We start from the raw sequence: 12,790 nt of genomic DNA, 5'->3' as shown, positions 1-12,790 counted from the left end.
TGGATTCATCTACAACTTGCTGTTCAGTGGACCATCATTACAGATACGTTAAATGCTATATATTTATATTAAAAAAAAAAATTAAATAGGAACGCATCGTATGTAATATACATGACAGTCTTAAAAAGAAAGAAAGAAAAAAAAAATCAGTTATTAAAACAATCTCTGTTGATTACATTCCCAACATCCCTTTTATTGCATCTTAACCACAAACTAATGTAATATCAAAAGCTGATCCAGTCATTAATCCTTTACACGCAAGTATATATAGCTATTGTTCTGTGATGCTGATGTCACATTGCTCTGTTTATTCAGGCAGCAGAGGGAGGAGGGGCCTGATGTGTGTCTGTGTGGCTGCAGGAGGGAGGAGTCACGCACCTGTGAATCTACACCTGGCTGCCAGAGAGAACGAGAAGGACAGCCAAGCTGGAGGAGAGACAGAAGAGAAGAGATAGACAGAAACTCACTGAAATCTGAAGAAAAAAAGAGGGTCCTATAGGGCGATGACCTCACCTGCTGGACAGAGAACTGAACCTAAGGATAGTGACCCCTCTAACGCAGATAACAACCACCTCAACGGACATACATTCACCTGCACAGGTGAGAGAGGCTTATTACTGGGATTCAATGGCTGGGAAAACTCTTTAAACTCCTTGGAACATCATCCAGTTACAATTAGTTTCATATTAATTAGTTGACCGATAAAATTACTGTGCAAAATGCAGATCAAAGGAAAGTAATATTGAGTTCTAGAGAAAGAAATGAATTGATCGTATGGAAATTTATAGTAAGTTCCATAGAAAAAAGCGTACTGATAGCTGTGAATTTTAATGACCTTTGGACAGAGACACATTTGATTACACATTCATAGCAAACAGTGAACCTTTATCACTGACTAATCATGCACAATGAGGAGCCTGAGATGAGTGTGTGTGTGTGCGTGGATTATTGCAATCAAGTGAACACTTTGAAATGCAAAACATTTCTTTCAGTTGTGTCAACAGTACAAGTTCAGCAGGCACCATGAACATCTTTTGAATTTACTTATCCTGACAAAATCATTGCATTGGGAAGGAATCCAGTGAATTGAAATGAAGAGATCCCAACCTTTAAATAAGAGATAACTGCTATAAATGATTCTCTCAGTCCAAAATTAGTGATATATTCCTAGTAGAATATTAGTAGTCTAATTCAAGTGTACAAATACGAGAAGAAACAAGTGTCGTTATGAAATTAAATGCGAACGTTATGGAGTCTAGTGCCTCTGCTGCCTGCTTTATTTTGTTTACCATGTGCTTATTGGTATTCACACACAAAGTTCCCTTCTCCCATTAATGAAAACTTTCCGTTTTGTTTCTACTAGACAAATAATCTCACATGTATCTCCTCTACAGTTTCGCAAGAGATCTCAGAAATGTCTCAAACTCGACTCAGATGTGCTAAAAAGTCTAAAATCTGCAATCAAAAGTCACAGAATTCAGTATGAATTCAGAAATTTCCAGTTCTCTCTTAAGCAAATTTTCTGTGCTGTACTATCCACATTCAGTTTATACAGCTGCATATTCTTACTATCTCAGTTGTCAATTGATGTTGAAAAGACGTCAGTTTGATGTTAAAAAACAGGTCAAATATGCTAATCAAAATGTCAAAGACTTGACACGACACTGATTTGATGTAAATTGAACGTCAAACATAACTGAATTCTTGAAGTCTTGACTAATATTTGACGTAAAAAATGATATCAAGATGCCCACTAGGACAGATCAGCAACTGTCATTCATGTGTATATTTTTTATTTCTGAATGAATTTTTTGAGAAACAAACATCATAGATATTTAAGATCTCCAAATGGTCTCCTAAACGTTAAAAGAGCAACTTCCGAGCAGTAAAATATTCCTCTGGGGAAACTTGGGACCAATTTCTTTTTCATCCTTTTTTCCTGCCTTTATTTTAATGTTATCCCAATCTTACACTCTTTTTAAAATAGGTGTTAAATAGTGTAAAACAACATGAAAATAAACCTGAACTAGGCACCAATGCACATTTTGGACCTGTAAGATGGTTCAAACACAAGAACATTTTTCCTGCAGTTCTTCTGATCATCACGATTCCTGTCATTTGCACTACTTTTACTCACTAGTATGTGCCACAACTCCCTCACAGTGTGACTGTTCTCAGAGCGAAGCTCTCCGAGGACCTCCAGTTAACACCTGATGTTTTTTCCAACCACTGACAAAATAATTAATTAATCAAGATGTCTACAGAGATTTCTACCTCTCGTGGGAGCTTCTGTTGAAACTAAATGTACTTTGTGTCGTTATTACTGTGATGCCTGTAATAAATTGAAACGCTTTTGCAAGAAATGAACGCTGCCCGTAATTCGCGTGAGAAGACCAATCAGAAGTTTGATTTTCCGAAGCCATTGTTTTCTCTACATTATCGTGATCTGTCAATCTTATCAAATCTTTGAATAATCAGCACACAGTTCCTGATGGCCATTGACATGTTCCCGGAAAACACTGGCCTTTCCTTCTGAACAATGATTTCCTTGACCCTTATCATTATTTTTATCTTTGTTTGAAAACCACATGCATAACAGCGTGAAGTGCTGTAAGACCATGTGTTTTGCTTAAAAGTTCCCCTAGCATGCAAAGAGAAACCTTCCTTATCTGAATCCTGGTAAAACCATGATATTTCCAATTGTAAAGCTGGCCTAATTTTAGTGCATTGGGGTGCATTAATATTACAGGCCATTTCAAAATCGATGTTTGTATTATAAATCATGATTTAAACTACAGTTGCAAGCAATAAATTGGCCAAAAAATTCAAGACTGTATGTAGTTTAGTAAGTGTTGACATCACTTTTTTAACATTGAAACCAAATACTTTTACAGTATGCACTTATAGCTTTTCAAAATATAGAAGTACATTGTAAAAAAATTATTTTTTAAAGTTTTCAGTCATTCTACTTCCAAACTAATTATTTGTGAAAGTTATTAGCAATTTCCGCCTAAAAATTGTTTCAAAGCAAATTCCACACCATTTTTATTTTTCAGTGTAATGAAATATGCTTTATTGTTAAAACCATCTGGATTAAAGGCCCTCCTTTTATAAGGTTAAAAGCGGTTAAAAAACAAGGCTGTAAGGTTGAAAGGGAGCTGACTGGCACCACCTGATCTCTGTTTGCTCTCGTGAACATAAAAGCAGGAGCAAGAGTCAAAGCCCTGAGAGAGAGCGAACAGAAATTAGCATACTGTATGAAAATGACCACTCTGTTTCTAAGCAACAGAGCCAAGCCTTTCCCGTGAATGGATATTACCACGCTACAGCAGTTTTGTGTGAATCTGAGTGTGGGAGTTTATTTTCACATTTCACAGCAGGCTGATTCAGTTCGAGATATGATAATGGACAGTGAAGCAATAAAAGTTTTCCAGGATATCAAAAAGTAGCCCAGAGCGTTTGTTTTATTGCTGCCATTGTGTGTGTGTGTGTGTGTGTGTGTGAGTGAGCAGCAAACCTCAGAATATGACACGGAGCTTCATTTGGACATTTCCGCCATTTGTGCTGTATGTCGAAGGCGTGCTTGCTTTTATTGTAATGGTTTACTTCAAAGCAGTCATTCTTGTGTATGAACGTTCTTTGAACTGTGAACTCTTAACACGTGAATGGACCGTGTAAAATCACATGAATGAATGAATCATGTAAAATCCATTTGTAGTGTGAGCAAAGCAGCAACACTCCAAACATTAGGGCTAAAATGAAACATTCAGACCTGAGAAGTGAAGTCCAAGAGGTCAGATGTTATAATGAATGTGTTCAGTTTGTGGCCTGCATGGAGACCGTGATCAGAGAAAGATTTACACATTTCTGCAGAATTATTTTGGCTAATGTGAATGCTCTTTTAGCTCAGTGTGATGTTTTGCCACTTTATTAGGTCAGTTTAACTAAATTATAAATTAAATAGTGACATTTATATACAGATTTATGTACATTATAATTCAAAAGTTTGGTGTCAGAAGGATTTCTCTCTTTTTTTAAAGAAATTTCTATTTTTTATTTATCAAGGACACATTAAATTGATTAAAAATGACAGTAAATTGTTACAAATAATTTATATTTGAACTAAATTCTGTTATTTTAAACTTTATATTCATTAAAGAATCCTGGAAAATTGTATCAGCGTTTCCACAAAAATATTAATCAGCACAAATGTTTTTAACTTCATTATAATAATTATAATAAATGCTACTTGAGCAGCAAGTCAACATATTAGAATGATTTCTGAAGCATCATGTGACACTGAAGACTGCATGATGCTGAAAATTCAGCTTTGTATAAAATGTAATAATATTTCACAATATTAAGGTTTTTACTGTATTTTCAAGTGTGCATAAATACATTTACTGCCCCAAACGTTTGAACCATAGTGTGTTTCATCAATATTATTAACTCATATACCAATACATGAAAATAAAATATGCTAAACACTCGTTTAACATTAGTATGGTCTACATTTAGCATTTCCATCCTCCTAGCATATAGCTGCAGTACAGCGTGTGTGAAATTTGAGGCCTGTAACCGAAGCTCTACAGCTTAAAACGTTGCATACCTCCACCATATGGTGCTTATTGAATTGCACTAAAAAATTAATTAGCGGCTGCCCCTTATAATGTGAGACCCAGATCTTACATTAGCATTAGCTCACACCCTCAGGGCTCAGCTTACACATTATGACCATTCCTTTTACTTATGTTCAAATTTAACAAAAAGCAATATGTTTATAATTCATTCTCCTATTTAGGCCTATGGTGTTTAGTCACAAATATAACACTCTCATGTATATATATTTCATTCTGTCTCCCTCGCAGAGCTATCAAAGTCTGTTTTCATCTAAATGGCGACCGCAGAACCTGCACCAGCCTGGTGGAAACTGACTTTCCTGCGCAAGAAGAAATCAGAGCCGAAAGTGTTGTACGAAATCCCTGGAGACCACAGCAGCAACGCCGGGGAGACGCTCGGGACACCCGACGCAGCTGCGGACAGCCAGTTTAACGCCCGCTTGGAACGCATTGTGGACAAAACTGCGACAAAGGGACGCCATGTGAAAGTCTCACATTCGGGCCGGTTTAAAGAGAAGAAGAGAATCCGCTCTACGCTAGCAGAAAACCCTGACCTGTTCCCAGAGGCAGAAACGGCAACTAATGAGAATAATAAAAGTGGAAAATAGAGTCTCTGTGTAAACATATATAGAGTCACTGTGCGTGAAGCAGCTCAAGAGGGCCTTGGTCTATATGCAGCACTCTTCCATTGATGTCCTCTGCAGTTTACAATCACCTGAGGTTGAGCCTAAAGCAAGAAAAGGAGCGCTGAATTAGTGACTGATCTATACTAATGTTTAGGAACAAAGACAGGCACAAACCCAAAGATCAGGTTTCTTCACAGATACGCACGGCAGGACTGCATTATTGTGCTCGTCTGATGAAAGGCTGACAGTTAGCAAATGTTTAGCCAAGAGAAATCCACTGAGAGAGAATCAAATCAATCATATCTCAGCACAAGATATCAGTTATGTTTTGATTATTCTAGTTTCCTGGTTTTTTTTTTATACGGCGAAAACTACAATTGCAGCTACAGCACTTTTGATTCAATAGGAATATTACCAGCAATAATATGCTATTATATTAAAAGATCATATAGAGACATTTATTCCACATTTCTAATATATTGCAATTATATTAAAATATTGTTGTTATTATCATTATTTAAAAAAAAAATTAGAAGTGTCTTAATGTGACAGTTTTCAACCACCAACTAGACCAAAATATCTGTTTTAAATAAATGTGCCTGTGTTGCTTTGATCTTAGTTTATATTTATTGTGTTTATAAAATTTAATCTGAACATGGTGTGGATTTTCCATTTTAATTATTGTGTTTTTTATGTTGAAAGAAATTGTCAAATGTTTGCACACTGCCTAACTGTTTGCTTAGCTGGGATTTTAAACTGAATTTTGTACAAAATTATGTGTTGTTTTTAAATAGATATCTCTAGAAAATAAATGAATGAATTCAGGATGGGAGCTGTCTTTTATTGTGTATCTTTCTTTGTTCAGATGCATCACTGAAATAGGATCACTAAACTTATGTGTAAACAAACTAGCACATTCCTGCTTTTACCGATGACTGGCTGTTCAAATTCTCTATTGTTTCTACCTGAGCTTAATACAGCTTATTTCGTCCCTTTATTCACTATTTTCCACCAGCTAGAGCAAGGCTCTTTCCTTTCCTTTGTCTTTTTTCCATAACAATAATTCCCGTAAACACCACTGAGGAAAAACTAGTTTAATTTTTTGTCCAGCAGAGGACGATAGAGCCAACACTACATACGGGGAATGTGGACAACCTTCCCTAAAATGACTCATGCTCTGCTTTCATGTATGTTTTGATAGACTTTGTGCTCACGACACATTTGTTTGTCAATCTATCGACTGATAGACAAATACAATGTTGATATCTATTTGATGCCAGTCGGGCTCTGATTATATTTACAACACCGTGTCGAATAACAATATAATTCGTTTTCAACATTTGACATAATCAAAGAGACTCCTAATCACAAAATATATCTGAATAGATATGAAAAGTTGTAATACTTATGTTTTATATTCATAACGAATGATACAAATTTACTAAAAACGATGGGTCTATATGCTGTCTGCGCCCAGTAACACAAAACAAAGCGCTCTGGCGGAAGGATATGTCTGAGCGGCGCTGCGGCCCTATATCAACATGAACTCGACGTCATCAGCTGCAGATCGCTTCGCTTCTTGTCCCAGCTGATTTTTTGTTGACACCCGAGCGTTTGTGCTCTTCGCCGAAATGGCCGTGTGATCTGCAGCCTGTAGACAGCGCGCAAACTCATCAGTGCATCAACATAGTGCACTGGCTCAGTACATTTATTCCAAAATGGCGTAAGTATACTTTAAATTGTTTTTGTCTTACAATGTCATGTTGTTTAGACAGCCGGCGAGGCGGAAGTGTACAATTAAAGTTATTACATTATGACCATACGTGTTTTAGGCTATTTCTTACGTGCCTTGCATGTATATTGGGGATTTATTAATTTTAATAGATATAGCATAATGTTTCGCGTGCGAATAATGTCGTGACAGCCGTCTGGAGCTTAGCGCGCCATATGTCTGATCGACAGCGACAACATCGATCGACGGATTTGTAGTAATTTTTGTTTTAAAATGTACCATAATGTCTCTATTGTCTATAGGGGATTCATTTTTAATAAGCATGGTAATGTTGTACTCAAGTTAACAAGAGTTGAGACAGTTTAGTTGACTTCTCATTGTCGCCGCGTGCTCTTTATAAAATGGCGCACGTTCCTGAAAAGGGAGCGGCGAGCCATGAAATGGCGGTGTCTTTAACCCCCCTTTCATACAACAACAGCACATCGCAGTGTCTTTCTCCGAAAATGACATTTTCGTTTCATTTTAATATCTTATTAAATCCAATGAGCTTTTTTTGCCTCTGCTAAATTGGAGTTGAGCGTTTATAAATAGAACCTAGTCTTCTGACTAAGCGATAAAAAGTGTCACGTGGTAGAAGCCCATATATGGGTAGAAGTGTAGGGTGGGGGCAGATGATGTCATTGTGCATCAGGAATAACTAATGAGGCTTTATTATTTCATATTTGATTGTTTACATTTATGAGTTAAATTTGCATTTATTGTTATGTAAGAGATTAACTACTTTTCATCTGTTTTTGCAGGTCCCTTGTGGCAACTCTGACCTTTGCTGTACCTGACAGCACGAAATTATTCGAATTCTCAGTAGAAGACTCTCTTATTCCACTTGAAATAGACAGCCATGTCTTTGATGAGCTCACGGTTTGGCCAGGACGATATGGAGGTCCTTCTTTGGGACCCATCATCACCGATGGCTGACCCTCTGGGGTCCTTCCTAGATAAAGATGAGGAGGTTCTTCCTCTCGGAGGCACTGAATCGCCCCTCTCATCGTTCTCTTCCTCTCCACTTCCCTCTCTCTCCCCTCCCTGCACTCCTCCCTCCCTTCAGAGGGGGGAGAAGGCTGGGCTCAATCAGCTGTCCCTGTCCTGGTTCTCCTCAGATGAGCTGTGCCAAGATAATGGTGGCGGAGACGGCAGTAATGGTAAGGTGTAGCAGTTTATTCAGAATATACCTGCAGTGCTGTTGTTTCAGCATATTGATAGTTTGAGCAGTCAGTCATTTAACATGTTTTTTTTTTTTTCAGATCATTCATTCAGTGAAATGGATTGGATGACAGAGCGAATTGATCTGAGTGAGTTCGATCTGGAGTCTTTGATTGACTCCTATGATTCTGAGGATCCACCCAGTTCTCCTGAGGAACTCATTGCTTCTCTGGAGTCACAAATAGACCTGGAGTCCCAGCCTGTAGCTTCTAACAATACCCCTTCACCCTCTCCCCCAGTGTCTGTTCCTGAAATTGATCAACTTTCCAACCTTGCATTCACTTTGAATACTCCAGTTTCTACTGCATTCATTCCCTCAATACCCTGTGAAGTGTCAGATTCCTTCTCTGTAGTCCCTGAGCCCCAGGCCGAGCTCGAGATAAAGTCTGAACCGGCCTCCCCAGTCCCATCACCTTCCATCCTTCCACCCGAGTCCCCTACTGACACCCTTGAGCTTGGTTGCGAGGTGGACATAGCTGAAGTGCAGAGTCCAACCCCCGTTGAGATGCGGGTGCCCAAAATTGTCCTGTCCCTCTCCCCAACCCGCATAGTTCTTGTACTTGCTCCCAAAGAGGAGGCTAATGTGATGGCGACCCATCAAGTTGAGGTGGTTGTGGATAATCCCCCAAGTCCAACCTCCCCCGACCCACAAACCCCAGCCTCTCCCCTGTCTCGATCTTGCAAGGTGAAGCCATACCCTACACCTGATTCTAAGCCCACCCAAAATCAGCAATCGGAGTCGCCTTCCCTCACAGGAAGAGTGAAGTCAGCCAGTGGCTCCTGTCTCGATCTTGCAAGGTGAAGCCATACCCTACACCTGATTCTAAGCCCACCCAAAATCAGCAATCGGAGCCGCCTTCCCTCACAGGAAGAGTGAAGTCAGCCAGTGGCTCGAAGGTTGTGGTCGAGAAGAAGAAGCTGAAGAAAATGGAGCAGAACAAGACTGCGGCGACCCGCTACCGACAGAAGAAGCGTGCAGAGCAAGAAGCCCTCCAGTCAGAGTGTGCAGCTCTGGAGGAGAGGAATGAAGAGCTGGCGGAAAAAGCAGAATCACTCACTAAAGAGATTCAGTATCTGAAAGAGCTAATGGATGAAGTCAAGAGGGCAAGAGAGAGCAGGAATATTAAGTCGTAGAAAGAAATGGACACAGAGGCTTGAAGCTGAGAGAAATGGACGGTTTCAGCATAGCCTGAAGTGCAGAATACTAGGGATGTTGGACCTAAAAGATAGTGTTTCTTGAAGGGTTGAATAAATAACTGTTTTGATTCTTCCCCAGTGACTTAGTAGAAACGGCTTCCTTTTTTAGCATGTCAGCTATCAGTAAAGCCTGAAACTTTTACAAGTGTATTTTTATCTTGTGTATCTCAATGTATGCACAGTATCATATATTAGCAGTGTATTTTTGATTGTCTTGACATTTCCTAATTGAAATTGTGCTGTATAAATGCTTGATATTTAAACTTTCCTTCTGTCTTTATTCATAGAAATGGTATGGTGTGGACTTATTAGATTATGTATTGACCGTCTATGGGCCTTTCACCACTTACCAACTAACTTGAATGTTATTTGTGTAATAAACATTTTAAAAGATACTTGTGTGTATTTCATGTGTCCTTTCATGATGAAACTGGAGCAGAAATTAGCTTTAGTATTTCATAAATTTGTTTTAGACAACCATTCACTACTTCTATAGGTAGGCCATAAGATAAGGATCGAGGATTTAGAATAATGCTTAAAATGATTCAACATATGAAGTAAATGCATTTAGTCCAAGGCAATTTCCATTATACTAATAACATAAATCAGTGTTTATGACCAAGGACAACTATTGCTGGCAGAAAATAGATGTGGGGTTTTGGTTTTAAGAATTTCTTTCCGTTTCAATGGTTTTCACAAATTGAGAAATTTTAAACTTGACAAAAGCACCACTCACTATGGGTGAAAATTATTCTTTCTTGATATGAAGTGAAAAGCATACAAAAGCTAAACTCTTAAGTCATCTGAATGTCTTAAGTCAAACCAGTTGAATATCACCTTTGAGGCTGAAATATTTGCCCAAGCACTTGGGAATTCATAGCATATTAACATACTGTGCCAAAAATGTTCAGACAAGATCATTATTATTATGCAATTGCCATGCCTTGAATGCTCAACACACATTGTTAACTGTGTTTAGGTAGAATACAATGCTGACATCACAGTCGTAAATATGATATGTCCTCCTTATTAGTTACCAATCACATCAAATTCACAACAAAAAGAAACCCTGAAAGTTCTTAAGGTGCTCATTTGAACATTCATTTCAGTCTGAACAGTTGTATACTCAAGAATCCAGCTCTATTTCAGGTGCACATACTAGACTTTATGATAATACAGTACATTCAATCTACATGTAAGTAACTACACTTACCAAATTCGTAAAATGCAGTTTTACTAAATATTATTTGACACTGTTTAAATTTGCATGAAAAGCTACCAGGTTGTATAAATACTGTAGAATACTGGGCTTAAGAGTTCTGCCATACCATGTGGAAATGGATGGAATCATTTTGGCCGTTTCGTCTGTCTGGTGCCACCATGCGTTTTACATAACTCTAGACAATAATCATCATTGAAACCAGTGCATGCATTTGGCAAGAGTTTCAATATTTGAGTACTGAAAATTACTGTTATTGGTAGCTCACAGGATTAAAAGGAAACAAGTTTAACAAAAATATGTCAGTAAGTGCTACGTGCAGATAGCAAAGGTGAATGTCCAGTGACGAATTCATAAGGAGCCAGAAATCTAGATTGTACTTCTGTTTGTATGATACGGAATGTCAACATAAGTAGAACATGACCATGAAGTGTCCAGTTCAAATTCAGTTGGACAAACAATTGGATTCAGTGGCGTGCACAGACCTCCGGAGGGGCAAGGGCCAAGCAGGGGCCTCCCCCAATTCCTCTATGATTTGCACTTTATATGAGATTGTCCTCACTGCAGAACACAAGATCCAGGGGGCGTGGTTGGATTCAAATCCAACTCCTCCCACCTTACATACACCTAAACCTACCCGTCTCCAACCCCTGATCCCTAAACCCACCCATGTCCAGCCCTAAACTTACCAATCTCCACCCCCTAGATGTGGATCCAACCACGCCCCCTGGATCTTGTGTTCTGCAGTGAGGGGCTACTGCTTTATATCGGCTTCACTGCAGAATGCATCTTCCACTCGTTTCCTCCTCATCTAATTCTTGGTTCACTGTAGAACAAGGATGCAATTATTAGGTTTAAATATACATGAAAAATATTCACATGAACAACTGAATATGTAAGGTGATGTGCAAGCCATTACTATTAAGGTGTGGAATCTAAAACACTTACATTTGACCGGTAAGAAAGGTTTATGTCCATTTTCTGCTACCATGTCCTCTATTTTTCGCAAGAGTTCAGTAACCTGTGACCTGTCGTTGTTGGCTTTGGTACAGTCCAGCACATGGTAACAGTTCCAGCAATGCTGCATCAGTTTCAGCAGCTCGCCTCCGTCTCTCTGGATGTGATCCTCAATTGATGTGCCATACAGCCAGTCGCCACATGAAAACAGCACCAGCGTGTGCTGACACGCCTCCTCGCCAAACATTTCCAAGTGGCTCTTAAGGGCCTGTCTCTTTTTGGGAGTGAGGGTGGAGACCACGGGGATGACCAATAAGAGCGCGTGTGGACCAGGATGGAGTAGCCCTGCCCCCAGTTTGATTTCTCTTCGTATGTTGCTTGGTGTGCGCTGGACGGAGAACCAATCCCAACCTGGTGTGTCAACAACCGTGAGGCGCCGACCAGCTACCAATGCTTGACGGCGGACAGACACCTCAGTGGGGCATCCTGATTCAAACACATGACAGCCCAGTAGAAGATTACCTGCAGAGCTCTTACCTGCTCCACGCCAGCCTACTAACAGCACTCGTAACTCTGTTAAAAAAGAAAAGGTGGGAAATTGCGAAAAAGAAACTTCATATGATCTTAATGCACTTTACATAGTTTAATGGCCCATTCACAAGGATGATAACTATAAAGATAACGATAAAGATATAGTTCTAAAAATCGTTCTCAATATTAAAGAATAGCAGAGTTCACACCACAGCTGTAACGATAAAGGCACAGAGAAACAGTATCATTGGAATCACTTCCAGAATGATTTTTTCCAGCTGATGAACGATACAAACATTGACATCCAATCAGAATCCATCCTGCTATAACAAACTGGAGAATTTAAAGCGGCAGACAAATGTGCGCATAGAATAAACAGACGATATCGTCCACTATTGTGGATGCTAATATCTTTATCTTTATAGTTATCGTTCTTGGTGTGAACAGGGCTTTAGGCAGGGATCCTCAAATCTGGCCCATGAGATCCACTTTCCTGCAGAGTTTAGCTTTAACCCTAATCAAACACACCTGAGCATGCTAATCAATGTCTTCAGGATCATTAGAAAATCACAGGTAGGTGAGTTTGATCAGGGTTGGAGCGCAACTCTGTAGCGCATTGGCCCTCCAGGGCAAGATTTGAGGAACCCTG

At 39.2% G+C, this 12,790-nt stretch overlaps 3 protein-coding genes across 4 annotated transcripts in view; 2 read left to right on the top strand and 1 right to left on the bottom strand.

The window, feature by feature from the left end:
- The first annotated feature begins 283 nt into the window (after positions 1 to 283).
- On the top strand, positions 284 to 5,803 carry LOC107740612 (proline-rich protein 15-like protein A). The gene is made up of 2 exons (XM_016553086.1): positions 284 to 600; positions 4,869 to 5,803. The coding sequence occupies exon 2, from the start codon at positions 4,895 to 4,897 to the stop codon at positions 5,225 to 5,227; it is 333 nt and encodes a 110-aa protein (XP_016408572.1). The 5' UTR covers positions 284 to 600; positions 4,869 to 4,894; the 3' UTR covers positions 5,228 to 5,803.
- A 985-nt stretch (positions 5,804 to 6,788) lies between these two features.
- atf4b (activating transcription factor 4b) lies at positions 6,789 to 9,829 on the top strand. The gene is made up of 4 exons (XM_016553085.1): positions 6,789 to 6,968; positions 7,778 to 8,176; positions 8,279 to 8,922; positions 9,036 to 9,829. Exons 2-4 carry the CDS (start codon positions 7,876 to 7,878, stop codon positions 9,369 to 9,371), a joined length of 1,281 nt encoding a protein of 426 aa, XP_016408571.1. The 5' UTR covers positions 6,789 to 6,968; positions 7,778 to 7,875; the 3' UTR covers positions 9,372 to 9,829.
- Positions 9,830 to 11,361: 1,532 nt separating this feature from the next.
- The window catches only part of LOC107740609 (GTPase IMAP family member 4-like), a 6,452-nt gene continuing 5,023 nt past the window's right edge, over positions 11,362 to 12,790 (bottom strand). For both annotated transcript variants that reach the window (XM_016553083.1, XM_016553084.1), the window contains exons 3-4: positions 11,602 to 12,183; positions 11,362 to 11,479 (exon numbers count right to left, since the gene is read on the bottom strand). In XM_016553083.1, the coding sequence (XP_016408569.1) occupies positions 11,427 to 11,479; positions 11,602 to 12,183 (635 nt within the window). In that variant the 3' untranslated portion in view covers positions 11,362 to 11,426. The remainder of the gene's footprint in view (positions 11,480 to 11,601; positions 12,184 to 12,790) is intronic.

The sequence above is a fragment of the Sinocyclocheilus rhinocerous genome, unplaced genomic scaffold (genome assembly GCF_001515625.1).
Source record: "Sinocyclocheilus rhinocerous isolate Xijiao unplaced genomic scaffold, SAMN03320098_v1.1 scaffold705, whole genome shotgun sequence".
In the NCBI taxonomy this organism is placed as follows: Eukaryota; Metazoa; Chordata; class Actinopteri; order Cypriniformes; family Cyprinidae; genus Sinocyclocheilus; species Sinocyclocheilus rhinocerous.
This window is presented reverse-complemented; position numbering and strand designations above follow the sequence as displayed.

Coding starts and splice junctions, on each gene's coding strand:
- LOC107740612 (XM_016553086.1), top strand. CDS start 4,895: ATGGCGACCGCAGAACCTGCACCAGCCTGGTGGAAACTGACTTTCCTG.
- atf4b (XM_016553085.1), top strand. CDS start 7,876: ATGTCTTTGATGAGCTCACGGTTTGGCCAGGACGATATGGAGGTCCTT. Junction 8,177..8,278: donor TGGCGGAGACGGCAGTAATG/GTAAGGTGTAGC, acceptor TTTTTTTTTCAG/ATCATTCATTCAGTGAAATG. Junction 8,923..9,035: donor CCCTGTCTCGATCTTGCAAG/GTGAAGCCATAC, acceptor CGATCTTGCAAG/GTGAAGCCATACCCTACACC.